At 36.5% G+C, this 26684-nt stretch overlaps 4 protein-coding genes across 7 annotated transcripts; 3 read left to right on the top strand and 1 right to left on the bottom strand.

Annotated features, from left to right (window-relative positions):
- The first annotated feature begins 6619 nt into the window (after positions 1 to 6619).
- LOC113359965 (protein trichome birefringence-like 2) lies at positions 6620 to 8599 on the top strand. Its single transcript, XM_026603521.1, has 5 exons — positions 6620 to 7342; positions 7441 to 7636; positions 7717 to 7928; positions 8008 to 8166; positions 8254 to 8599. The coding sequence occupies exons 1-5, from the start codon at positions 6732 to 6734 to the stop codon at positions 8597 to 8599; spliced, it is 1524 nt and encodes a 507-aa protein (XP_026459306.1). The 5' UTR covers positions 6620 to 6731.
- Positions 8600 to 13307: 4708 nt separating this feature from the next.
- Positions 13308 to 14939, top strand: LOC113357333 (uncharacterized acetyltransferase At3g50280-like). The gene has a single exon (XM_026600709.1). It carries the CDS (start codon positions 13336 to 13338, stop codon positions 14749 to 14751), a length of 1416 nt encoding a protein of 471 aa, XP_026456494.1. The 5' UTR covers positions 13308 to 13335; the 3' UTR covers positions 14752 to 14939.
- A 111-nt stretch (positions 14940 to 15050) lies between these two features.
- LOC113357332 (uncharacterized acetyltransferase At3g50280-like) lies at positions 15051 to 16867 on the top strand. The gene has a single exon (XM_026600708.1). The coding sequence runs from the start codon at positions 15166 to 15168 to the stop codon at positions 16612 to 16614; it is 1449 nt and encodes a 482-aa protein (XP_026456493.1). The 5' UTR covers positions 15051 to 15165; the 3' UTR covers positions 16615 to 16867.
- Positions 16868 to 17022: 155 nt separating this feature from the next.
- Positions 17023 to 24363, bottom strand: LOC113357331 (ABC transporter C family member 10-like). Of its 4 annotated transcripts, XM_026600707.1 has the most exons (13): positions 24042 to 24361; positions 23404 to 23641; positions 22312 to 23279; positions 21558 to 21878; positions 21378 to 21464; positions 19978 to 20565; positions 19730 to 19894; positions 18991 to 19285; positions 18556 to 18770; positions 18164 to 18469; positions 17991 to 18054; positions 17665 to 17904; positions 17023 to 17313 (listed from the first exon to the last, which is right to left on the bottom strand). In XM_026600707.1, the coding sequence occupies exons 3-13, from the start codon at positions 23236 to 23238 to the stop codon at positions 17201 to 17203; spliced, it is 3321 nt and encodes a 1106-aa protein (XP_026456492.1). In that variant the 5' UTR covers positions 23239 to 23279; positions 23404 to 23641; positions 24042 to 24361; the 3' UTR covers positions 17023 to 17200. The 4 variants fall into 4 exon arrangements, with proteins under 4 accessions (XP_026456492.1, XP_026456491.1, XP_026456490.1 ...); XM_026600706.1 differs by having other exon boundaries at positions 22312 to 23641; positions 24042 to 24363; XM_026600705.1 differs by having other exon boundaries at positions 22312 to 23641; positions 24047 to 24363.
- Between the last annotated feature and the right edge of the window lie 2321 nt (positions 24364 to 26684).

Genomic DNA, 26684 nt, shown 5'->3' with positions numbered 1-26684 from the left:
AAAATAAATAAACTTAACCATTGTGGTTATAGATGTGGACAATCCAATGGCTGATGTAAAAAACGTTTTGGCTGTAAAATACGTTTGGTGTACGAAATGTACGGTGGTAACGTAAAGTACGGCGGTACACCAAAAAATGCTTAGTGTTTTCAGTCGAGGCTTTCTCTCATTAAAGGAGGGGGAGATTTATATAGGTTTACATTGCTTGGCCTTCAAGTATCTAAGTTGGTTCAAGAACCCGACCGACTACGAAAGAATGACCTAAAAGATAGTTCGTAAATTTAGCCTTCATGGTACACGTACCAGTATGCATACCATATTCTTAGAACAGTGTCCAGGAACTTTTTGGTATCCATACCAGTATGCGTACCCTTCAGTCCACGAAATCTAGAGTTTTCACGGTACACGTACCAGTATGCGTACCCTCTTGTAGACGTCGATATTCGATGAGCGTGTTTTGCCCCTAACTTCTTCGATTGAACTCAGAATAATCTCATTATTTTTGCATTATTTTTGTAATTGAGTTATATTCAAGATGATAATAATAATAAATACTTAATTTGAATGAGTTAAGCTTGGTATTTGGCCCGTGTCTTGATTTTGAGCATTTTTGCTCTGTTTCGTCGCACTTCTTTCACTTCTCTTTGACTTAGGAACTTGGATACTTGGAGTACTTCTCTTCTTAGCTCCTTTTAGAAATTTGTAGCTCCTTTTTGGATGATTCACCTAATAAAGACAAATAAAAGAAAATAAGAGTAATAATATGAAACTATGTAAGATTAATAGCTAAAACAAGTATGGAATGAACACTAAAATCATATGAATTTATGCACTTATCATACATTCAGTAGAACCTCTATATAAAATTATAATTGCGACAACAGAAAAAAAATCTTACATGGAGGATATTATTATATAGAGGGTTTCACTTGAAAAATATGAATTGTTACTTCTAATATAGACGTGTAAGAAATTATATATACATAGAAATGTTCAAAGTCTTCAAAAGATTTCAACTTCTTTCATTATTGCAATCGAACTTAACATATACTATAAAATATGTATATAAGAATATCATTGGGACCACAAAAATATATACATAAATTGAGGTTATTTTTATACAATATTTCACTTGAAAGAGATGAACTGTTAATTTAATACACACGTGCAAGAAATACATTTACATGTAATTTCGACACACGAATTATATTTATATATACATGTTCGAAGTCCTTCAAAGGTTTCAAGTTATTTTTATATATATAAACTATAGGTTTTTTCTAACAAATAAAATAGATTAAGATTTATAATCATGTAACAAGGGATTGTTACGCAGTTTTTTTTTTTAATAATCAATTAACTAAATGAATTGGATTAACTAACACTTTTTATATATGTGATATAATATTATATAATAAAGTTTCAAATGGGAACCTAGTGTATGTGTAACATGAGATAATGAAACTTGTACTTGTGATGTTTTAAGTTTTGTGAAATTTCAAAATATCACGTTGTTATGGAAGATAGTCGTGAGCTTATTAAATTAACAAAGAGTCACTTAACTGTAAACACGGGGGTTATTGATTAAACACAGTCGATCTTAACTACTAACTTAACTAGAGTGATGATGATAGTCCACCTTTGGTGCTTGGGTTTATGACAGTCCACCTTTGATGTTTTCCGATCATATTGGTCGGGGAATAGAGACCATTCTAGTCTAATGAGTCATGCTAACAAACTTAACAACAAAACATGCAGCGGATTAGATCTTGTTCCTATATCTAAAAAGTGAAGATTGTTTGCGTGAGACTAAATCAAATGTGTTTTTATTTATGAGTTGCGCGTGTGATAGCAAAAATGAAGTTCAGAGTCGTCGTATATCCATCTTACGATTTAGATCTAGTTATACTGATTTTATATTATTTATTATGTATTTTATTTGTTAAACACACATATAATATCCATGTATTATTAATTAAGGACTTTTCTCTCCTTATACTTTATTTAATATTGTGATTTGTATTTCATGGTCTCTCTATCTCCATTAGTCTGCTTTTGTACTTCCATTTCTTTCATATGTTTCCGTGAAATAATTTTTGCTTTTGTGCAACTTTCCGAGAGGACTTATCAAGATTTGAAAGTTTACATGATAAATTAAAAAGTTTTTCTTTTATTATCGATGAAGACCAACAAATCTGTAATGTATGTGTGTTTTCTTTATAATAAATTTCTTTTTCAAGTTCTCCTTTAAACTTTATACATTAAAAACAAAACCCATCATTGTATTATGATTACAAACAAACATTATTTAGATCTGAAAACCCTAACATCAACTGTATGTTTTCTTTTTGAACGAAAAAATCATTTGAATCGACCCATTATAATTTTATAGATAGCATTACCGGGATTGATCAAATCTTGATAATTCAATATCCGATAACTAGATATCGAGTGGCAAACTAAAAATCAGTGATTAGGGATAGATGGTCTAGTAAATAAATGCTCATAGATGAAAAGGACTGAACAACAAATTAATCAGACATAAAATATTTATTATGATGAAAATTTATTATCAGATCTAAAAATCACTAGAGCAATCAAACGGTGGAAAAACACAAGTTCATTTTAACTGGCATACGGTCGTGCACGTGATAGCATGACTCTTTTAATCAAATATTTTTTTGACCATCTACTAGAAACTAATTGTAAATTTTTGTTCAGTCAATTAATTATCTAAGGATGAAATCACGATTAGCTACAATGGGTATAAACCTAAACTATATACCCAGGTGTAAATCTCATGTACCATAACCTAAAAATGTCAGCACAGATAAGTTATCAAATAAAGTCGACATATTCATGCTATTAAATAAAAACATATAAGTTTAATAAATATCGCAAGACTAATTTTAGTTAAACTAGCGGAAAATATGTTGATGTCAAAATATAGCATCTACCGAAGAACTGGTAGAGGGAAAGTTCTGAAGATGATAGTTAAGACAGAACTCGAGGTTAGATTTCAAAGACTTGAATCACAGGTTGACAACTGAAGTAGAGACAGCAAAGTAGACACAAAAGACCAATGTTCAGACGTCACAGTTGATAAAAAACTGAAGTTGTTAGATAAGTCAAGACCTGAAAGTTTAGAATCACAAAGGAGAGTTCGCCCTAGGTCAAAATAAGCACCACGATGGAAAAATAATTGAATCCCAGATGTCACGTGCTCGAATACTTGAGATAAATGTTATTCACATGTAAATCCATGTCTATATTCGCACGATATATGGCCAGAAAGGCTCATAATGTAAAAAATATTATCGATTAGTACTCTCTCCGCTCCACTGTAAATGAGGGTTTACGTGTTTTTTTTAGTTCCAAAATACTCGAGGGTTTTCATATTTTTCCACAAAACTACCAACAACATCCTTGAATTTTTTTCTTAGAACCATAAATTTTTTTTTTTACATAGTAATAGCAATTGATGTTTGAAGACTTTTTACATTGACATAGATGGAAAAAAAAGTTTAGTTTGTTTCATTTTCCTTAATCTGCGTGAAAATTTCAAAACCCACATCTATAATGGAATGGGATACTTTTAGCTTTGTTTCTCACTCTTCTTATTATCTTCAAGTTGTTTCCCAAATCGACTAAGAAAGATAATCGGGAAACCCTAATAAACTTGATTAGATCACGGTTTCGAGAATAGAATTAAAATGATCAAGTTAACGTTGTGATTCCGATCAGAGAACTACAATCAGATAATCATGAAGGTATCTACTGAACAAGTTGACATATTTTCATATGTTTGACTGTCTTTGGTATCGCGATTGTTTGCTTTTGCGTTGCTTTCTTACGTCCTGCATCCTTCTTCGCATGTGCTCGTATCTTTACTGTGTTTGTTGTTTTTCTTTTTTTTTGTTTTTTTTTGTCTTTATCTCTGCATATTCTCGTCCAATTTTTGGGCTATGCATCCACTTTCCATGGATATTGGTTTTTTTGCTCAACTCCTTGTTTCCATGTTTGCCTTATTGGTCTTTATTGATATTGTTTGTCTTTTTACCTTCGTATGTCGGTCTGGTTATGAAATTTCACTCCACAAGGGTCTTTGGCTATTGTTTTCCAAATCGCCATCCGAGCTTTCTACCTCCTCTAGTCGTTCGTATGTTGTTATGGATTTCCTTTGCCTCTTGATGGGTGATGTCACTACTCCCATGTTGATAGTGTATCCTTCTGACTGTTGTCTCTCATGTTTCCTTGTTCGTCCCATCATCATGGTTCAGTTATTTTGATGTTGTTGTTTTCTTTACTTTTTTCATTATGGCATTTTTTGATACTTTTCAATATTTTGAGCTTCATGAGCTTATTCCACTTTGCGTCTTCAACTAGGAAAGATCTAACAAGACTTTTTCCCGATTACCTAGGGTTGAGTCGAGAAATCCCCCTAGTCGGTGTGTTTCTTAAGAGTTAAACACTGCACTCAAGTAGAGATAAACTCACTACAAAACTAAAAACATATGTAAAGAAATACTATAGATAGAATCTTCAAGTTGTGGTCCTTAGCTAAGTTACATATTTATTGGCTTGAGAGGAAAACTCCTGAATGATACGGTGCTCCTCAAAGAATACATTAGCTAAGTTATATGCATTATATCATTCCTTGACGCCTTTACATAATACTACCTTTTTGGACTTAGGACGACATATGCAATATAGTATCCATATAAATGATTTTGTTACTTAGTTCTAACCATACACGAAGGTCCAAACCTTACACAACAATCACAACCATAAACATTTCATGCCATAAGGTCATTTGAACCATAAGCAATGGTCTGAACCCGTAACTTTTTCCAATCCCGTTTACTTTCGGTTTTGGTGGCAAAATTAAATGAACATTTTCAATCCAAAAATATTCATTGTTAATTTCATATACTAATGATTTCAACTATTGATCATCATCAAATTGAATTGAAGTTTGAAAAAAAAAATAGAACATCAACACAAAAAGTTATTGGCAGCATACTAAAATTATTATCCCAGATAAAAGACACTTGAAATTATCACGAATATGTCTGTTTTGGATAACCATATATTTAACGACGGACCTAGGAGGTGGGCTAAAACAAACACATTGGGCCAAAAATCAAATTTCAATGGGAGCTGAAAAAAATTCCCACAAAAAATTACCTTTCAGAAAATATAAATTGGGCTGTATCGAGGATTTTGGGGGATTCCGTCACTGCATATGTTGAGGTGTTAAGCAAATGAAAAACCTAAGGTAAGTACAAAAAAATAGCTAGACCTCCAAAAACTAACCATTTTGAGTCCAAGCGTCTGGGGGTTTGGGTTGGACCAAATGCACGTAAAATTGTTGGACGTTCCAATACTAAGTCCATGGATTAGAGACCAAAAATAGATCGTCCATGATAAATAGAACAAGTCAACAGTAAATGGTTTTGTTGGAAAATTATAGATGTACGTACTTCGATTTGAGCTACAGTACATACTTTATTCATGGAGTGGAAGACAACGTCGACGTACCGAAGAGACTAACTAATTACACTAATCCATACGCAATCAGTCATAATAATATGCCTGCATAATTAAATCGTCCGTAGGATCTTATAAAAGTTAGTAATGCGTCCGGCGATCTTCATCCTTGGTCTCTTCTTGTCCCCCATCATTTGAATCTGCCTAGAAGTGTCAGAAAAGGCTAGGCCGCTCGAGCCTGAATCTGACTCGGCAGTTGCCCAGATATCAAACCGTTTGTTTCTCATTTTCTGAAGTGCGTCTTGGGCCACTTGGCTCATACATTAACGGAGAGTGTGAATTCTGCGCGACTCGCTCGGCATATATTTTACACAAAATTGGTTAAAAAGACCAAAATCAACAATTCCTGGGTGAAATGGACAGTTAGATTTTGATACTGTTTAAATGGCCAAAAATATAAAAATAGGCAGGATGTAACCAATTTCATCGTGCCTATTTTCAAATATTTTTTCTTATTTTTAATTTAAACAGGATGTATCAAGTTTCATCCTTGCTATTTTTTAAATTTAAGATAGGATGAAACCAGTTTCAGTCTTACAAAAAAAATTTTTTGGTTATTTCACCCAAACTATTTTTTACCCGTCCATTTGAACCGTGATTTAAAAATATTTGGACAAATGATCCATTTTCCGTATATTTTACTGGATTCAATAATTTTAAAATTTTAGTGCATGAAGTTATATTCAAATGAATCACATTCAGTCGAGTTAAAGAAAAAAGACAAATAACTTGATACCACCCAAAGAGTCAGGAGCTAGTTGGTAAGTGAGAGCGGTTGTGCCATTCGCCCGTAAAAACATGTGGGTCGATATGCTTAAAAATAGCAGAAGCTATGTAACATCAACATTGATGACATACAGACATACCCATTTAAAAAAAGGTATCAAGACTTCTTTCTTTTGACAGTTACCATATCAGATACATCCAGTAAATAACTACTTTAATTACAGCACATACCATATCGAGGGCTTGAGAGTGAGTATGCCGGATTAAGAAAGATTAAACATATATGTACTCTTCATTGAATTGTATAAAGGCTATGTTGATCATCACAGATTCACAATAGCACTACATCAACACGGCAACTCATAATACATTAATATTAGCTCATGTTGTTATTTAGAGACGCACTGTGCTGCTGAACAACAAAAATTTGTTCCGAACACAAGAAGAGTACCATCATGAAGAAGCTAAAGATTTGTGAGAAATTATGTCACTTAGTTGGGATATCATCATCATCATCATCCTCTAACAATCATCATACCAAGAGAAAAATATCATCAGCACACTTTGGCTTTCCTTTCGTCGTTGCAGTTTCAGTACTGGTTCTTACAGCTACTATCTTATTCATGTTCTTATCTGTATCCCGGCCATCACCATTGAATCCCATCGTTGATGGTAACAATGTTATTAGATTTTACCACAGATTTTCGTTTCCACATTGGCCTTTTTATACATCAAACAGTAGTACTAGTAACATTATTACAGGAGACAATACCCTTGCAATGTCTAACTTTTCAAGTAGTCATAGTAGTTGCGGTAGAATGTCATGCGATGAGAAGAAACATGGAAATGGTGATGACTCTTCTAACTACGGTGAGTGTGATATGTTCGATGGCGAATGGACGAAGGTTGAAAAGCGGAAACCGTATTATCCTCCTGGTTCTTGTCCATTTATCAAACCAGAACCTTTCGCTTGTCATGAAAATGGAAGACCTGATGACCAGTTCCTCCAGTGGCAATGGCAATGGTCATCGAAGCAAACAACTGCAAACTGTAATAATATCCCCAGGTAATAATCTTTCTGCCTTTTGCATTCCTGCACGGGATCTTAAAATATGTAGCTGGCCTTGTTTTAATCAGTGTTTAATTTGCATTACATTTCTGAAGGTCTCTTAACGCGACGGATTTCCTTGAAAGGTTGAGAGGGAAACGATTAGTATTTGTTGGCGACTCTTTGAACAGGAATATGTATGTTTCTCTGGTGTGTATCTTGTGGAATGTCATACCAGATAAGAGCAGAGTTTTCAGGCCTACGGGGAGTACACCATTCGAGTCCAGAGGAGATATGTCTCTGGTATTCGAGGCAAGTCTTTCATGTCGATGCCGAAATTCTAGTTTTTGGTTCGTCTTTGCTGATCGGTACTGATAAAATGGTATATGCAGGACTATAACTGTACCGTAGTATTTGTGTGGACTGCATTTTTAGTCGAGGAGACAAATTCACCGGTTCGTAGAAGCCAAACCGCATCAAAACCAAAGCCAAAGACGCTAAGATTGGATGTGATTGATGAGGTCGCGTCCTCGGTGTACCGGGATGCTGATATTCTGGTGTTTGGGTCATGGCATTGGTGGGTTAAAGCCAAAACTAATAATGGGTAAGTAAATTCAGAATTCATGTATGCTTCTGTCGCCAAGAAAATGAGTGGGTCACAATGTAATAGTTTGAAATTGCAGAATCAACTATTTTCAAGAAGGCGATTACTTATACCCAAAAATGGAGATTGATAAAGCCTACAAGAAAGCACTTAATACTTGGAGAAGATGGATTGACAAGCACATTGATGCTAACAAAACTCAAGTGCTTTTCAGAGGACATTCGCTTTCCCATTACGTGTAAGTAACTGATTAAGTTTGTTATTTGTAATCTCATTCTCTTGATTTGTGGTTCATCTAACACTACATGGCCTATTATGTGCGCAGGGGAGGTAGATGGAATACGGGTGGGCATTGCCACTTAGAAAGGGAGCCGATCATGAGTAACGAAACGTACGTGCATCCATCACCTTCTCAAGCGAAAATACTAGAAGACGTCCTAGGACGAACGAAGACTCCTGTTATGTATCTAAATATCAGCAAACTAACTTATTACCGGTCTGACGGACACCCATCTCTCTATGCGAAAAATTACACCGCCAAAGAGAGAATTGCAGTTCTTGAAATTCAGGACTGCAGTCATTGGTGTTTACCTGGTGTGGCTGATACATGGAATGAGTTGTTGTATGCTTCTCTGTTGAAAGCAGGCAAAGGGTCTTTTGGCCGCTTGTAATAGGAATCACCACCATTTCAGCTCATAATGGAAAATTATTGGTATTGGTATTGTTATTGTTGTGACCTATCTATGCCTGTCCTTGACGATATTGCTGACGAACACATGAGCCAAAAGAAAATTGGCCAAAAACCAAATCCTCGTACCCATTTTTCAACGGCCATGGAGACGCATCATAGGATTAAAGCAGAAGCTTGCTATTATGGGACAGGGTAACCAAGGCTGAAGCTTACGATGGATGAAAGTGCAATCCTTGGTTTTAGTTAAAGAACGATTTTTTTAGGGACCATGGTTTTTTTTGGGACCATGGTTTTATTAGGCCATCTTCCCTGTAATTATAAGGGGTGTACTAAAGCATTGAAATGACTAACCTACCCTTAACATAATTTCATTTAAAACCAACCCAATAACCACATATATATATAACCACCACCTCCTCCCACCACCACCTCCCACCATCGCCGATTACCACCACCACCACCTCCGATTATCACCACCACCAACCACCGATTACCACCACCACCACCGCCGATTACCACCACCACCACCTCCGATTACCACCACCACCAACCACCGATTACCACCACCTCCTCCTCCGATTATCACCACCACCAACCACCGATTACCACCATCACCTCCGATTACCACCACCACCACTATATATATATATAGCTTAATTTAAAACATTAACAAAGATATTCTCACAAACCCATTACTTATCATTCGTTTTTGGTTGAATAAATGAGAAGTAATCATTAAAATGAGTTGAAAATGGAAGTTGCAGAGAGGTTTAATGGAGGGTTTTTTTTTCAGAGAAAAGTTCGGTTATCACGAATTAATTTTTTCTTAACCGAACTCAGAGTTCGGTTGATTAGCAAAAAAAATACTTTTAACCGAACTCCTTGTATTAGAACAACACAAGTCCATAAGTTCGGTTCCTTCGCAAAATAAGGATATCACCGAACTTTAGTTTACGAAAATAATGAGAAGTCCACAAGTTCGTTTCGTTCGCAAAAATGTTAATTTTCTTTGTAACTGAACTCTACCTTTGAAACTTCGTAACCGAACTCTACCTAATTCGCCAAGAAATAAATTTCGTAGTAACCGAATGTTTGCCTAATTGCATATATGCATATATAAGCCCAGTTCGGTTGATTCGCAAAATATGTTAAAGTTTGTGAACCAACCGAACTTCTAACACTAGGTTACTTTTAACCTGCAGTTCGGTTGGGAACTTGGTTGCGTTGAAGTTTGCGTACTAACCGAACACCTAAGATGTACCCAAATAAATTATTAAGTTCAAAGTTCGGTTACCTACCATTTTATCCTAGGTAACCGAGCATTACACTGTACGACCAAAACCTCCATTAAGGAGCGAGTTCGGTAACCTGCGTGTTTGGAAAACGTAACCGAACTACACTTTCAGGTGTGTTCGGTTACATGTTCTTGACATATGGTAACCGAACTGACCCAAATCTACATAAAAATTTTCATTTTTTTTGAAAGTTTGGAGCAATTCAACCAACATTATCTAAGTTTGAAGCATACCTGGGTATCCAAATACCCTTCCTCCGGTTGTGGTTGGTAAAATCCATCGTTTTCATGTTTTCCTTTTTCATCTTCTCTAACTTTACTCTCTCAATAATTCTACTTCTTTAAAAAGAAACCATCTGATTTTTTAATCTCACTAATTATCTTTAACTTAGTCATCTCACTAATCATTATACTAATTATTATTAACACTAAGTAATCATCACCCAAAATTAATCAGAAGGATAATTTAGGTATTAATATAAATATCTAGATAAGGGGTGACCTACATTTACTTCTAATGTCTTTACCCAAATTTAAAATCATGGTCAACCAAAAAAAGCCAATGGTCCCCAAAAAAATCATTCTAAAAATACATCGTATAACTTAGTCTGATGCTAGTACTACATTGTACTTGATTTAAAAGATCAAGGCCCAACTTCCATTTTACATATGATTCAAATTGCAAATTCAATACTGATTTTATTTTATTTCATTATCTGTTATTTCTTGGAAAGGAAAACTAAATAATTGTCAATAGATTATTTGGTATTTATTCAATTTTCACTAGATTAAAAATTACTAATATATCGTTTGTTTTATGAGGGAGCTGGTGTAACTGCACAAAAAAAAAAATAACACTTGCTTCAAAGAAAAATAAAACACTTAATTGTATTAGGACAACTGCAAAATACCCCCATTTTCATTCTTACGGAAGGCCAACGAAAGAAATTGTTTGTACTTGCCATACCAATTTATTTTATTTATTTTTTTGTGAAGAAAAGATTCCTGAATAAATTAGACTTTTGGTTTTCTTTTAACAAACTAGCTAGGAGAAAAACAAGAAACCTAATTGGAACGAATAGGCAAATACATTCCCTGACAGAAGAGATATAAAAGCAACCAAAAACTTGTACGATAGATAAGACTGGTGTCAAGTGTATCAAGGCTGCTCTAGTGTATCAAGGGTCGTTTTCACTTGTACTGATAACCCTCCCGAAATTGGTAACTCCGGTAGGAGCCTTGTACTCCCTCCGTACCTAATAAAACGACCTATTTGTAGTTTGCACAAATTTTAAGACAAGGAGGAAAGTGGAGTATATTTAACTATTTTTTACAATTATACCCTTATGGGCAATAATTAGTAAAATTTAGAAACGATTTATCTCTTAAACTATACCACGGTTTCTTATAAACTTTATACCGTTGAAAAGCAAATTTAAATCACCTACGCAACGAATATAAACATGACTATCAAATTATATATATTTCTTATAGAAAAAATAATCAATTAAAAGGGTAGTTTTAGAAATATCCCTTGATTAGTGAAATAGGTCATCTATTTATGTGACAAAGTTTAAAACCAAGTAGGTCATCTTATTAGGGACGGAGGGAGTATTTTATTTCGTCCAAGTTTTTTTTTTTTTTAACTGAAATTTTCGTTGATTAAGAGTCTTGTGTTACATGTTGTGCATCTTCTTGTAATTGAGTTACAATCTCATCAGCAATGGATAAAATCCAAACACTACTTAAAAGAGAGACTCTAGCTAAATTTGTTAATATATCAGCCACCTTATTTTGTTCCTTTGCTACATAGTTGCACTTCCAGAAAACTTTATTCTTGAGCATACTTTTTATATCCAAAATCACGTTATATATTCTCCAATTTGTGTTGAAATTTTCTCGATTCACTGCATCAGCTACTAATTGTGAGTCCAGTTCAAATATCACCTTGTCCAGCTTCATATCCTCTTCCCATAGTAAAGCCTCCCATAATCCCTTACATTCCACCTGTTCTGGACTCAACGCCGTCTCTAGGAAGATGCATTTGGAGCCCCTGTGAGTTCCTGCAAAATCACGAAGAATTAGTCCCATTCCTCCCATTTTAGTAGAATAGCTGAAAGAACCATAAACATTAATTTTACGGAAAATGGGTCATTTGTCCAAATATTTTTAAAACATGGTTCTAATGGACGAGTAAAAATTAGTATGGGTGAAATGGACACTAAAAAAATAGCAAGAATGAAATTGGATTCATCCTGGCATAAACTTAAAAAAGAGTGAGGATGAAATTGGATGCATCCTGATGTAAATTAAAAATAAGATTAAATATTTGAAAATGGGTAGGATGAAACTGTTTACATCCTGGCTATTTTTACATTCTCGTCCATTTGAACAGTATCAAATTTTACATGTCTTTTTTCACCCAGGAATTATTGATTTTGATCTTTTTAACCAATTTTGTGTTGATCTTATGAGTGCCTATAGGAGGTGGACTCCAGTGCAAATTTGTCCTCCTTTGTCTAGCATTATTAGGACAATAGTGACTTTTTTTGGTTTTACCAGTTCTATTTCAAGTTTACTTTTCATAATGATTGATGAGTGATTTTCCAACCCTTAAAGGCACTGTCACATCTTGCATTCCATATGGACCAAGTTGTGATTGCTATTTTGCATAGATATTCTTCCTGGATTTGATTAATCTTCTGTCAAACCATTCACAAAACCGATCTACCGGATTAACATCAGCTTGAATATGAAGACCTAGAACAGCAAACCAAACTGCTCTTGAGAAATTGCAATGCAAGATACAGTGAGAAGAAGTTTCTAGTGCTTGAGAACATAGAGGGCAGCCATAATCTCCAAGTGATCAAGTTGCATTAGTTACTAAAAAAAAGATCTAAGTTGCATCATGCTGAAAGTTGAACTCCCTTTTAGGAATGACAATTTGCCCCATCCAAACTTATCCCCGTAAGAACCCGTCCCTATTGGATAGGATTTTACCTGAACAAACGGGAACGAGTCGGGTAGGGATAATCCCCGAATTTAATGATGGATGGGATTTAAGACCCACACCATATCTTTCATATCTAGGATTTGCACTTTTCATTTTATTGTGGGTATACTTGAAAACACTATATGAGAATATGAGATTGTGAAATAGTCTTATGGATATCGGGTAAGGGATGTTTTTTTTTTATATGGGGAAGGGATGGGATTCAAGGTCCCAGCCCCATACCCGCCCCCATTGCCATCCCTACTCCCTTCCCATGCAGTAATTGTTTTGGAGCTTATTAATTAATAAATCAAAGGACCTCCACTTGAAACTACTGAGAGAGGTTTTATAAATCTATGGTCATCCCATCTCAATTTGAATACTATCTAATCTAATCAAAACTAGAGAATACAAAGAGGACAGAGAGCTAATGGAGAACAGAGAAATTCAATATATCTCAACCAGCACCATCCATCCAGCAAATGAATGCGGTAATGACAGAAATCAAAGGATAGAGTTAACAGTATGGGATCTCATGTTACTCCCACATCAATACATGCAAAGAGGTCTCGTCTACTGCTACCCCAAAGAACAAGAAAGGGATCAAGAAACAAAATGCATGGCCATGATCATCAGTCATCTGAAGACGTCTCTCTCAAGAACCTTGGACCATTTCTTCCCTTTTGCAGGTCGTCTCACTACCACAAAGCATAGTGATGAAATGAACAATGACGATAGTACCACTTTCACCTCTGTCTACATCGACTGCAATTCTTCTGGTGTAGAGTTTGTTCATGCTGTTGCAAATGTAGCAGTATCTGACATCATCATGCCTAACTACATTCCTCACATTGTTCGTTCTTTCTTCACTCTTAAAGGAGTAATGAATTATGAGGGTCAGTCTAGGCCATTGCTCTCTGTACAAGTTACAGAATTGATCGATGGTATCTTCATTGGGTGTAGCATAAACCATAGTGTCTGTGATGGCTCATCGTTTTGGCATTTCTTCAACTCATGGTCTGAAATCTCTAGAGGCGGTGCCTCGTCAGAAAATTATATCTCATGTCCTCCGGTTCTCAAACGTTGGTTTCTAAAGAGCACAGATTATCCAATTCGTCTTCCTTTCTCCATTGACGACAAACATTTTGCAGAAAAATATAGATACACTGCTCCACCTTCATTTGAAGTGAGAATCTTTCACTTCACACCAGAATATATTGCGAAACTAAAGGAAAAAGCCAATTCAATATCAGATGAGGAGAGTCATACTGATAAAATTGTCTTATCCTCCTTTCAAGCTTTGCTAGCTCACGTCTGGATTGCTGTAACCCGAGCTAGACGTTTAGATCCAGAAGAGATGACTAGTTATCAACTAGTAATAGGTAACAGGGCAAGGTTAAATCCACCTTTGCCTAACAACTACTTCGGAAACTCTTTTCTAGTTGGAGAAGCGACTACTAAGGTGGGTGACTTGCTCGAAAGGGGAATCCGCTGGGGTGCTTTGTTATTGAAGAAAGTGGTTATGTCATATGACGATGCAAAAATTCGAAGTTACTGTGATGCATGGATGGATAAACCTGAATTGTTGGCTCTTAACGATAAGGTATCAGCAAACACTTTGATGACAGGAGGGTCACCAAGGTTCAACATGTATGGTAATAATTTTGGTTGGGGAGACCCAGTTGTAGTTCGAGGTGGGATTTCTAACAAACGTCCAGGAGAGATCACAGCAATTCCTGGATCCGTTCAAGGCAGTGTAGACCTTGAAGTTTACCATTCTCTTAAAACTTTGAAGGCTATGGGAGATGATGTGGAGTTCATAGATGTACAGAAAAGCTCAAGGTAAAGAAGTTGCCAAGTTTGGATGACAGTGAATGTTGTAGTTTATGGCTCAGTAGGTATGTGAGTCGGTGGGTGATGTCAAATAGTTCCAAAATCTGAGCACACTTTCTTTGTTTTTTCGATGTTGCCACATCCAACCACCGTGTGAAATGGCGTAGTTCCAAAATTTGAACAGACTTTCTTGTATTCTATCCTATGTATGACAATCCAACTACCATTATTTTTAAAAAATGGAAAAAAGAATAGAAAAAGAGGAATCCACTTGAAATCAAAAAACGGAAAAACTGAAAACTTACTTGAGCAATTTGGTTGAGAAGGTCTTGCCTCTTTCGTTATAAGTACAACCATTACTCTTCACTTAGAAAATTCAAAGATCTCCGCACACAAAATAAAACCGAGAGAGAAGAAGAAATTGAGAATGACTAGCTCTGATAAAAATCTTAGGTACATTTCTACATGCATTGTTAGGCCTGCGAGTAGACAAGCCGATGAGAGGACTCCTCAAAAAATAGACTTAACTGTATGGGATCTCACCTTGCTCCCACATCAGTATATGCAAAGGGGTCTTCTCTACACCAAACCTACACCAGTTAAATATCACTATTCCAACCAAGGGGAAGAAGAAAGTATAAACAACATAATCACTCACCTCAAGAACTCCCTAGCGAAAACTCTTGACCATTTCTATCCTTTTGCTGGTCGCCTTGCTACAACGATACATGATGATAATGAAGATGCCAAGTACTCTGTTTACATCAACTGTGACTCTTCTGGTGCAGAATTTATTCATGCCGCCATGGATGTAACTGTAGCTGACATTATCAGTCCGATTTATGTTCCCCTGGACATAGTCAGATCCTTCTTCTCCCTCGAAGGAGTACTGAACTATCATGGTCTATCCAAACCGTTGCTTTCTATACAGGTAACAGAACTAATCGACGGCATCTTTGTAGGGTGTACCATAAACCATACTGTCTGTGATGGCACATCGTTTTGGCATTTCTTCAATTCATGGTCTGAGATGTGTAAAGGAGGGGGTGATGGCTCAAATCATCACGATCACATCTCACGCCTGCCTATTCTCAAGCGTTGGTTTCCCAAGAACATAGACTCCCCCCCAATTCGCCTCCCTTTCTTCATAGGCGATGTAAATTTTGCGGAAAAGTATAAGTATATCCCATCACCATCATTTGAAGTGAGAATCTTTCACTTCACACGAGAAAACATTGTTAAACTGAAATCCAAGGCCAACTTAGAGCAGACTGAGTCCATAGAGAATGCAAATTATATCTCCTCCTTCCAAGCATTGTTGTCTCACATATGGTTAGCCGTGACACGAGCTAGATGTTTAGGTTCAAAAGATGAAGACACAAGTTACCAGTTAGTGATAGGGAACAGAGCTAGGTTGAATCCACCTCTACCTGATGGATACTTCGGAAGCTCATTTATGATTGGGGAAGCAACAGCTAAGGTGAGCGAGTTGCTTGAAAGGGGGATAAGCTGTGGAGCTTTGCTGTTGAAGAAGTTGGTTAATTCCTACGACGATGCAACGATTCAAAGATATTGTGAGACGTGGGTGGAGAAGCCGGTACTGCACGGTCGTAGAGTCCCTGTATCAACTACTTTAATGACTGGAGGATCTCCAAGGTTCAATATGCACGGCAATGATTTTGGTTGGGGACAACCAATTGCAGTTCGAGGTGGCATCTCTAACAAACGCCAAGGGAAAATTACAGCCATCCCTGGACCAGTTGAAGGGAGCATAGATCTTGAGGTTTGTTTTTCTCTGGATATATTGCAAGCTATGGCAGATGACCCCGAGTTCATGGAGGCTGTCACTGTCTTACCTCCTTATAAAAGTGTTTAAGCATATTCTTATCTATTGTCGCCCAGGTTTATCAACATTTACTGCTTTCTGCCCTAGTGCTTTCCAAAGATGTATGCCCTGCGAAAATATTTACATGGTTAAACAATGTCAGAAAAATTGTAATCTTCCAGAGAAAGGTTGCTTAATAATTTCAAATTGGAAAACCAATATATGCTACGAGATTTGTTTTGCCACCCGTCAGCCCCATAAGAAGATGATCTAAAGGCTGATTTTGATAGACATTCAGACAAAGAACTATTCCTTGGATCATCAACACACCCCACAATCAGAAGTACCCAGTGTAAAAAGGTAGGTGGATCATAGAATTTAGAATTTGAAGGAATCAAAACAGAAAATATATTCAAATAATAAAGGTTGGTTATTAAGTTGACTATTAGGCTCACCCTCTTGGAAATAGATGTTTGTAATTTTAACAGGAAAACAAGTATTCATTTACTGTATATCTAATAAACGCGGGCTTAATATGATGACCAATGTGTTTACAACAATACTGTTTCTGTAAAGATAATATTACTAGGACGATAACTTTAAGGACAATTACAATTATATTGGTGAGTTTCACCAATCACCGTGAATCCGCAGAGTGGAAGTGAGACCAGTATTCCTTGACGAGCTGCCTAAATAGAGACTCTTCCCTCTTCATCAACTCCATTGGCTCATCATACTCAACTAACTTTCCTAGAAAAATAAAGGGAAATTTCTCTATTAGATCTCAGTATGTCAAACCAGGAAACACAGATAATACTTCACTAGCAACCATACATATCAGCGACTTGGGCAACCTAGACGTGGGCAATATATAAGTGTTGGTCAACCCTTTCCTTGGATGCCGGTTTTCAAAAGAGAGCTTGGTCAATGAGATTTAACATAGTCATAGTTCATGAGTTGAGTATTTATTGCAATTTAGTTCTTGAGAAAGTTATGATGACTATGATGATCTATGGTGAGAAAAATAAAATGGGAATTGAAATTCTATTGATTAACTGGCTTAAAAAACATACGAACCCAAAATTACTACTGCAATCTTACCATCACTAATTGCTAGCACCATTGTGCAGTCCATCACAGTCGTAATCCTATGGGCCACAGTGATCACTGTACAGTTAGCGAACTCTGTCCGTATGGTTTTCTGGAGAATGGAGTCCGTTGCGTTGTCAATTGAAGCTGTGGCCTCATCAAGCACCAAAATCTGGCTTCTCCTAAGCAAAGCTCGAGCCAAACAAAATAATTGTCGCTGTCCCATGCTCCAATTTGCTCCATCTTGTAAAACTGCAGAATCTAGACGAGGTTAGTACTTACTCCTGGTTAAGTACAAAAAGGTTGAGGACAACTGCCCCAGAAATGTGCAACCGTACCTGAACTTGAGAGACCTTCTTCTTTCTCTTGAACAGCCTCTTGAAGCTGGCATTTTCCAATTACCTGAGCGAAGAAAGATGCACATGACACAGTCAACGTTATGCAGTCGCTAATACATTATAGTTGTACCAAAACAGAAATAGCATGCAACACATATTAACAGCAAACACACCTCCCAAATTTCCTTGTCCGTATATTGAGATAGAGGATCTAAATTGTATCTCACGGTACCATTAAAAAGAGTAGGATCTTGAGGTATGATCCCTAACCGTGACCTCAGATCATGAAGGCCAATCTTGGAGATGTCAAGGTCGTCTATGATAATTTTCCCCTCTTCTGGCTCCACCAGACGAAACAAAGCACTTATGAGAGTGGTTTTCCCGCTACCGGTCCTGCCAACAATTCCTATCTTGTGCCCTCCTTCAAAGGTGCAACTGATTCCTTGAAGAACAAGGGGAGTATCCAGCCTATATCTGATCTGCTTAATACAAATCTCCACAATATATTAATACCCATTGGACATGAAGCTGCAAAACCTACAAAGCAAATTTAACAGGTTTGTACCTTCAAGCCATGAATCTCCACTCTACCAACAGCAGGCCAACTGAGTTCAGGACGGTTTCCTACTATAATTTCAGGGGCTTCACTAGATATGTGCATATACTGGTTTAGCCTTTCTACAGAGATGATGTGATTTGCTAGTTGACATTGTCTTTGAGTAGAAAAAACAAGGACCACATTCAAAGAAAGACCATAAGATAATGCCATTCCAACAAATCCTGCCAACAGAAGATTGGTAATGAGTGTTTTCAATAGTCAATCGCCTAACCAGGAATCTGTTGTTAAATTAATTTCCATTTCTAATAACATTCCTTTAACCAATCTCAATCCTAATTATAAAAATGGAAAGAAAAGGAAAAGAAAGAAGAAGACTGTGTGCAAGAAAATGATAGTAGCAGCTGGCATTAAAAAATATATTAAAAAAATTGAACCACCTACCAGAACCAAAAGTTCCCGAAGGAAGCAAGACCATCACAAGTGCGGAGGAACAAAGGACAATGGTACCCAAGGTTTCCAAACGCTGGATCAACCACTCATTTGCAGAGAAGGTGTGAAAAGTAGGACTAGCATTTTTGTCGATGAGGTCGAAATTCTCAGAAAAGAATCGATCTTCCTCCCCAAAAGCTCTGATTATCGTTGCTCCTGCTATTGATTCCCCGAGATGGTTTGCTATCATAGACTTAGTAGTTCCATCAATTCGCATCAATTCTTTTGCAGAAGCGGAGTAATATCTCTATTATAAAAAGGAAAACACTTCAGCAAAAATGCTTACCTATTTATACTTGATTTCAGCGCGTGAAAGAAGCCATAAGCTCACCTCTTCGACTCACTAATTACAAAAGAAAAGTGGCTACCACTCTATATGCCTGCTTGTTTACGCTTTCTCGAGGTTACCCAGGAAAGATTATCTGAACTATTTTAATATTATTCTATAGTCATTCAGGCATCTAATTAAATTAGAGAACATTTATGTTTACAGCTGACTAGCTCAGTTTTTCTAACAGATAACCAACCAGGTGAGTTTGCTTTAGTTCTCTGGCGTTACTGTGTTAATGTGCATCTTTAACTCTAGAAATGTTGAGTCACCTTACAACATTCCTATGAACAGGAGATGCCCAGAAAAGGATCATATATAACACAAATTCTATATACGGAACAAAAAAGGCTTTATGTTTACCTGCAAGTATATCACCATGTACACCATCGGTATGGAGGCAATTAAGCTTTGCCAAGTAATAACAGCCATTACCCCAAGATTGGTGTAAGTCATCATAGTCGTCGAGATGGTCAGTCCAAAGCTGACTGCGAGATCAAGGTCTACGACACTTAAATCAGAAGAGACCTGCATTAATAACATAAAATATTAGCCACCTCAGATGCTTCTAAGAGAAGTTTAGATTTAATTATAATCTCGATGACTCTTACCCGACTTAGTATCCTTCCCAAAGGTGTAGAGTCATGAAAAGCTATAGGTGCACGGAAAAGAGAGTTCAAAAGTTGACAAAATAAAGACTTTGATGACTGTATACTCAAAGCAACGGTAGAAAGAGATCTAACAAGCAAGAAGAACATAGAACTACACCCAATCAGCAAGTACACTATGATAAGTCTCAATTTGCTGACTCGGGGATTCTGAACATTAGCAGCCATCCAATAATTCTGTAATATCTGGCCAGCCATAAAAACAAGTTGCGCGAGACTTGCCAATGATAAGTAAAAAACGCCCCTGTTCTGATTCAAGTACTGTAGGTAAGGCTTCAAACCAGTGTCTCCACATTCTCTCTCTTCTTGCTTAATTAATTGGTGTCCTACTGGTACCTCGAACTGTTTCTCAAAATAATTGTTTTTAATCTCTGTCACAGAATTTCCATCACTGCTGGGTGACTTAATCTTACGTAACCCCTCAGAACCACTTGTATTATTGTGGGCACCAACAAGGTCACAAAACTCCCTACTAGAACCCAACAACGTATGATAGGGAGCTGCATGTAGTATTTTCCCATCAGACATTAACTGTCAAAAAATAGAAATTGCTTAAAAATGTCCAGATACAAACGACTAATGCAATCACAATCTTGTGTACAATTATCAAACACTTCCAACAAAAACTTATACACAAAATACTTGGAATTGGCATACACCCTTCTCAAGTATTCTGTCTAACGTTTTACATATCCAGTAGCCACTAAAAAATTGTAGCTATACTCTGAAGCACATGCAAACCAAATTATCTTACTTACTCAAATATTCCATTTCAGGAAAACTGATGCTTTCGCTTTGCCTGAAACGGAGGGAGGAACAAATAGTGATATCTTACTTGGACTTTAAGTTTCTCCACTAAATCAAAAGACTCGAGGAAGACAGGAAATTAGGTTACCACACTCAATATACTGTATTTTGATAAAAATGGTATACAATCCTATACTAAATGTGTTATCACAGGCATCTTCCCTCGAATCTACACCAATTAACAGTATATACGACTTTATATGTTGTAAGAATTAGCTTACTCGACAACCTACAACCCAAATTTATCTAATTAAAAACTCTTATAAAGAAGCGGAGTTCAAATCTAACATAACATTATGTGACATAAAACTTCAAAGAGGCTTGGAGAAAGAAAAAAAACTCCTTTTTTAGTTTTTTGTTTCTTTTTCTTATCACTACTTACTTATTACTGGTTACTTGTTTTTCCTCCTCGATCTACACTAATTTTTCATAAAGAAAGAAAAGATGGATTTAAATCAGCAAAACGATTACATTACAGAGTTTGTTTGTTTGTTTTCTGAAATTCAGCCGTTTTCTTAGTGTGAATTCCAACTCACCAGAACAGATTGAAATGCAGGAAGGAAGTCGACTTGGTGAGTCACGAGTAACACCGTCTTGCCTCCTAGAGCTCCCACAACATATTCCTGAAGAGCACGAGTTGCCCATCAGCATCAAGAGATACGCACACATGTACATAAGTTGTAAAGAGAATAAAGTTGTGAGTCTTGTGACCATACATTAAAAAGGCTTGTAGCAGTAGTGGCATCAACTGCACTAAATGGATCATCCAGAAGATATATATCAGCATCTTGATACAGTGCGCGAGCAAGTTGTATACGTTGTTTCTGGCCACCACTCAAGTTAATTCCTCTTTCTCCTATTTCAGTGAGATCACCAAAAGGTAACATTTCAAGGTCCTTAACCAGAGAACATTTTTCCAGTGTTTCTTGATATCTTTGCTTATCCATGGTGCATCCGAACAGAATATTCTCTAATATACTTCCTGACTGGATCCATGCAGATTGAGAAACATAGGCAATCTTTCCATGAACTTGAACCTACAGAATGCAGAAGAAGCCAAATTATTTGGATTATTGATGGTGATCACCAAGAAGGAGTACAGTACAGCATGCAGGTCATAGAATTAAAATTTTCGCCACCAATTAGCATTGGAATAGCATTTGTTTTTTGCTGCTTCGTCCTAATTTTATTTATCTGACTCTGAATCATTGGATCTGATTCATCTGAGTCACCAAACGAAAATGCATCACTCTATTATAAATTTATAATAGATGGATTCACTAACTTAGATGGATCAGATTCACTTTAAAACATCAATCGGTGGTGATGACCTTGATTGGTGTTTGACTTAAACCCAAGTAATACACTCAAAAATAGAAAAATAAATGGTAACCGGGTCACATTAAGATACCACGTCAGCTAAAAACTAAGTGAAAAGACATTGAAGAATTATGGTTGATAAGAACTCACCTTACCCTCCAGCTTTGGAACCTCTCCAAGAGCTGCTGCTAATAAGGTCGATTTTCCAGCACCAACCTCTCCACATATAGCAATCTTTTCACCAGGTTTGACTTCTAGGTTTATTCTTCTCAACGTGGGCTTTGATTGATTCTCCTCCCATGAAAGATCAGACGACTCAATAAAAATAGAGTATTTAATTTCATCTGAATTTATTTTGTGACTAAGGTTTTCATTCTGCAATTCGGGTGCAGAGAGAAATTTTGCAATCCGTTTCAATGCAACTTTTGCATTAATAACCACTCCAATAACCTCAGGGATTGATCTAATAGGCTCTTGGACAATGCGTAATGTTACAACAAAAGTGAAAACATTACTAGCACTTAAGGGAATCTTAAGTAAGTAACAAGCCCAAAAGGCTGCGACCGAGACCAAAACAGGGGTTGCCCAAAACAGAAAGCTATTATAACCTCTCCTAAGCTGCAAAGCTGACAAGCATTTGTATTCCTCCCTCCTAAGTCCTCGAATAACATTTTCAAAATGCGTCTCCCATGCATACAGCTTCAATACCTTCATGTTCATAAGAGCCTCAGAGATAGCCTTCAGCCTCTTATCTTGTAACACCGCAAGTTTAGTCTGGTATTTATGCTGTAGTTTGGCCAGTGGACTATTGACTAGCACAGTGAGTACAATTACAACCAATGCCGCTACCGTTGCGAGTCTTATAGCGCGGACAAGAATCAGCAATCCAAGGCAGATCTGAAGACCCGTTGTCCATGTTCTATGCATCATAAAAGGAAATTCCCCTACTCTGTAAGCATCTACAGTGACATAGTTCATAATTTGACCTGTTGAATGCTTTGTTTTAGAAGCAATGGAAAGCTTGAGCTGCTTTCTATATATAGCTGCTATAAGCATGGACCTGACATGAATACCCATCAATCTGCTTCGGAAGAACCACTGCCTCTGTGATATGGACTCTAAGCATTTAACCAAAAACAACAAAGTAGTCAATACATAACCTTCGTGTTTAAAAGCTTGCTTCCCTTCTGCAATCTCAATAAAAGCAGTAAGAAACAAAGGTCCAGAAGCGAGAGTGAGAACCTTGACCAACGCAAATAACCCAGATATTAAAATCTCCTTCCAGCAACAATACACAATAGCCCAAAACACTGAAGGTGCAATAGATGGTTTAGACAGCTTTTGTTTGTTCAGTTGTTCCATGAACAACAAGTAACAAGTCTCTGCTCGATCTTTTTTACGCAACTTGGGTATATCTTCATCCTCAAGGGTTTTCTTCTTACCCTTTTTCATCAAAGGATTCAACCACCAAAATGACAATCTGCTAAATAATCCGGCATTAGCAAAACAAGTAGTCTCCCTCTCACTACCACAATTTCCCATATTCATTTTAATCAAAACTTCCATCGATCATCAAGATTTACATTACACAGATCATTAAAATTGAATACTTAATAATTGAACATACAGGAGAATCAAAAAACTGCCAATCTATTATCAATTAAGTACAAATAAAAACAGAAAAAGGATAGGTCACAGACACAGAGTGACATAATGAGTTTTGTTATTGAGTAACACTGACAAAACTAATTAACTAATCTTATTAAATCACTAACAAACAAAGTCGAAATATATATGGGAAGTATGCCCAATTGAGTTTGTTCATCACGTATAGTTATTCATAGAAACCTAATATTACAAAATTGAAATGAGTTATTTACCATACATCCATTGCTCCACGCTTCCATCATCCATGGGATTCTGCTCATCGAAATGAAGTAGGGCGGACTCGTACAAGGAATTGCACTAACCAAATTCCCAACACAGACATTTGCGTTATAATATCTAAGCAGTTAAAGTCTTTATAGTATAGGAATTGAGGTGGTGCGATTTCTTGTTCAAAGCCTTGTTCTACTAAGTAGTAGTAACTAGAAAGGCTCCTAAATTAGGAACACCGAACACTAACTCTTAGGTAACTCTAATCTAGTGTAACTTAGATTCCGGAGCAAGGGCTGAAAACGAACTCACTGGTCACTACTCGAAACAAAAAGAAAAATGGGTTTCAGTATATGTTTAACCTCCGTAGATCTGAGGTCTATTCATATATTATATTATTCGAGGCCTACGGCTACGAGATAACAAAAAAAATATTTCGAAGTAAAATGTAAAACTTTGTATCCAGCTATTTTACTTAATGGTTGATTTTTTTCTTATTATTAGTGTTAATAAAGGTGATTAATTGATGTATAATTATGTTAACTTAGAAATTAATTAATCTAAAATCATCGTAAAAACGCGTTTGATTTAAAAAGAAAAAATCAACCCAAAATTGGTTGATGTTAATGCGCTTGTAGTCCAATTCTGGGTTAAGTTTTTTCAATTCACGAGGAAAATCCAAAATCTGTCCTTATTAATGTGCACATAAATCCAGAACCGATTATTATAAACGGAAGTTATAAATATACACATAAATCGGCTATTTGATACTTTCATAAACAAAATATTTATCCGTAAGCTCTTTTTTTTATAGGAAAAGCTTAGGTCTAGAAAGGCACTAAGAAGCAATACATATGAATTGTGTGGGAGCAGTTGTGGATGCATCACACAGCCTGCCAGTGTTGTTCTTACATAATAGAGCTAAGTTAAATGTCTTCATGTTTTGACTACGCGTAACAATACTAAGGTTTAATAAAACAAAAGATATGGGATTTATGACCATATTTCTACTAGTGTCTTCTTGATTGTGTCTTCTTTCATAGTAATTGAGATGAAATCTTCCTTGAGCAGCTTCATTGTAGAGGAACTTGAAACGGTCTAGAATGTCCATTGATTCAGCAGATATTGCAATGTTTGTGTGTTGCATCTCTTTGGCCCACTTGAAAGCTAGGTCTGCGCCTCTTGTGACTCCCCCTTCTCCATAGTGTCTTGGATGTCCTCTAGAGCCAATGGTGTTTCCTGCAAAATTTGTCAAAGTTAATGCAGTGTGATAAACAGAGTTCTCAGAATCTTGTATAGTGCAGATGCTGATATGTTTCCCAAATCCTGTTTTTCTATTCCAAGTGTAATGAGCATTAGCTTGTTGCATAGCAGTGTCAGTTTCCTCTGGTAACAGAGGAAAGTTGTTCATGATATGATTTGGCATTGCATGAATTCTATGATGGTTGCAGAAGTGTTGCTTTATTCTGAGAGTAACAACTCCCACATTAAGCTGAATTTGTTTAAATATAAAATCACATCTAGCTTTCCAAATGTACAAACAAGTGGTGGCATAAATGTTGTAGTCAGTGTTTCATAGTTGAAACCAGGAGTTCATCCAATCAATGAGATAGTATTGTTATCAAAGAGATCATGGGAGGTGCCAAGTATTTCCTGCCACATTAAAGTAGCAGTAGCGCAATTTAGGAACATGTGAGACATGGTTTCTTCTTCCCCACTATTGTAGACAGTGCATATAGGATTGATGTAATGAAGTATGCTAGTTGTCTTGGCATTTGTGGGGAGAATTCCATGTGCACATTTCCAAATAAAAAAATTGATGGCTTGAGCCACCTCCATGTTCCAAATGGCTTCCCAATTGCCAGTTGGGATATCATTTCTGTAGGAATAATCAATTTTTTCCTTGTAAAGATCCTTGACAGAGAAAGCTCTTGTGTCATTGAAATTCCATATTATTCAGTCTTCTTCATTTGGGTGTGTCTGAAGAGAGACTATAACAGCAGCTTCCGATATGCTAATGATGTTAGAGATTTGAACTTCATCCCGATTTTCATCTGGAAGTATCAAGGATTCTAACTTATCTATATAAAGACGGCTAGTATAGTTTGCTTTGCTCCTATCATGCAGTCATCTGCAAATAGGAGGTGACTGATAGAATGTGCTTCTTTGCAGATCTTTATCCCATGAATAAGGCCCATCTCCTCAGCATGCAGTAAGGTTCTGGAGAGGGATTCCATGCAGAATAAAAAGAGATAAGGAGATATAGGATCACTTTGCCTTAGACCTCTAGAGGGTTTGAAGAATTTGTCAGGAGATCCATTGATGAGAATAGCTGATGTGGTGGTTGATATGCATTGATAGATCTTGTTGCACCATAGATCATCAAAGCCAATTTTCTTCATAATTGTCATCAAGAAGCCCCAGTCCACTCTGTCAAATGCCTTTGCCATATCAATTTTTATTCCCATAGAACCAGAGTTGCCTTTTTTTCCTCTTTTAGATCTCATGGTGTGTATAATTTCATGAGCAATAGCTATATTGTCAGATATTTGCCTCCCAGAGATGAATGCAGATTGGTAAGGGGATATGATTTTGTTATGGAAGGGTTTCATTCTTTGTGCTAGAAGTTTTGAGATGATTTTGTAGGT

The sequence above is a fragment of the Papaver somniferum genome, chromosome 3 (genome assembly GCF_003573695.1).
Source record: "Papaver somniferum cultivar HN1 chromosome 3, ASM357369v1, whole genome shotgun sequence".
Lineage (NCBI taxonomy): Eukaryota > Viridiplantae > Streptophyta > Magnoliopsida > Ranunculales > Papaveraceae > Papaver > Papaver somniferum.
The sequence above is the reverse complement of the archived record's forward strand: the minus strand, read 5'-3'. Positions and strand labels throughout refer to the sequence as shown.

Coding starts and splice junctions, on each gene's coding strand:
- LOC113359965 (XM_026603521.1), top strand. CDS start 6,732: ATGAAGAAGCTAAAGATTTGTGAGAAATTATGTCACTTAGTTGGGATA. Junction 7,343..7,440: donor AACTGTAATAATATCCCCAG/GTAATAATCTTT, acceptor ACATTTCTGAAG/GTCTCTTAACGCGACGGATT. Junction 8,167..8,253: donor CATTCGCTTTCCCATTACGT/GTAAGTAACTGA, acceptor TTATGTGCGCAG/GGGAGGTAGATGGAATACGG.
- LOC113357333 (XM_026600709.1), top strand. CDS start 13,336: ATGGAGAACAGAGAAATTCAATATATCTCAACCAGCACCATCCATCCA.
- LOC113357332 (XM_026600708.1), top strand. CDS start 15,166: ATGACTAGCTCTGATAAAAATCTTAGGTACATTTCTACATGCATTGTT.
- LOC113357331 (XM_026600704.1), bottom strand. CDS start 23,727: ATGGAAGTTTTGATTAAAATGAATATGGGAAATTGTGGTAGTGAGAGG. Junction 20,566..21,377: donor CTGCATTTCAATCTGTTCTG/GTGAGTTGGAAT, acceptor ATTTTTTGACAG/TTAATGTCTGATGGGAAAAT. Junction 17,314..17,664: donor GGTGCTAGCAATTAGTGATG/GTAAGATTGCAG, acceptor TTATTTTTCTAG/GAAAGTTAGTTGAGTATGAT.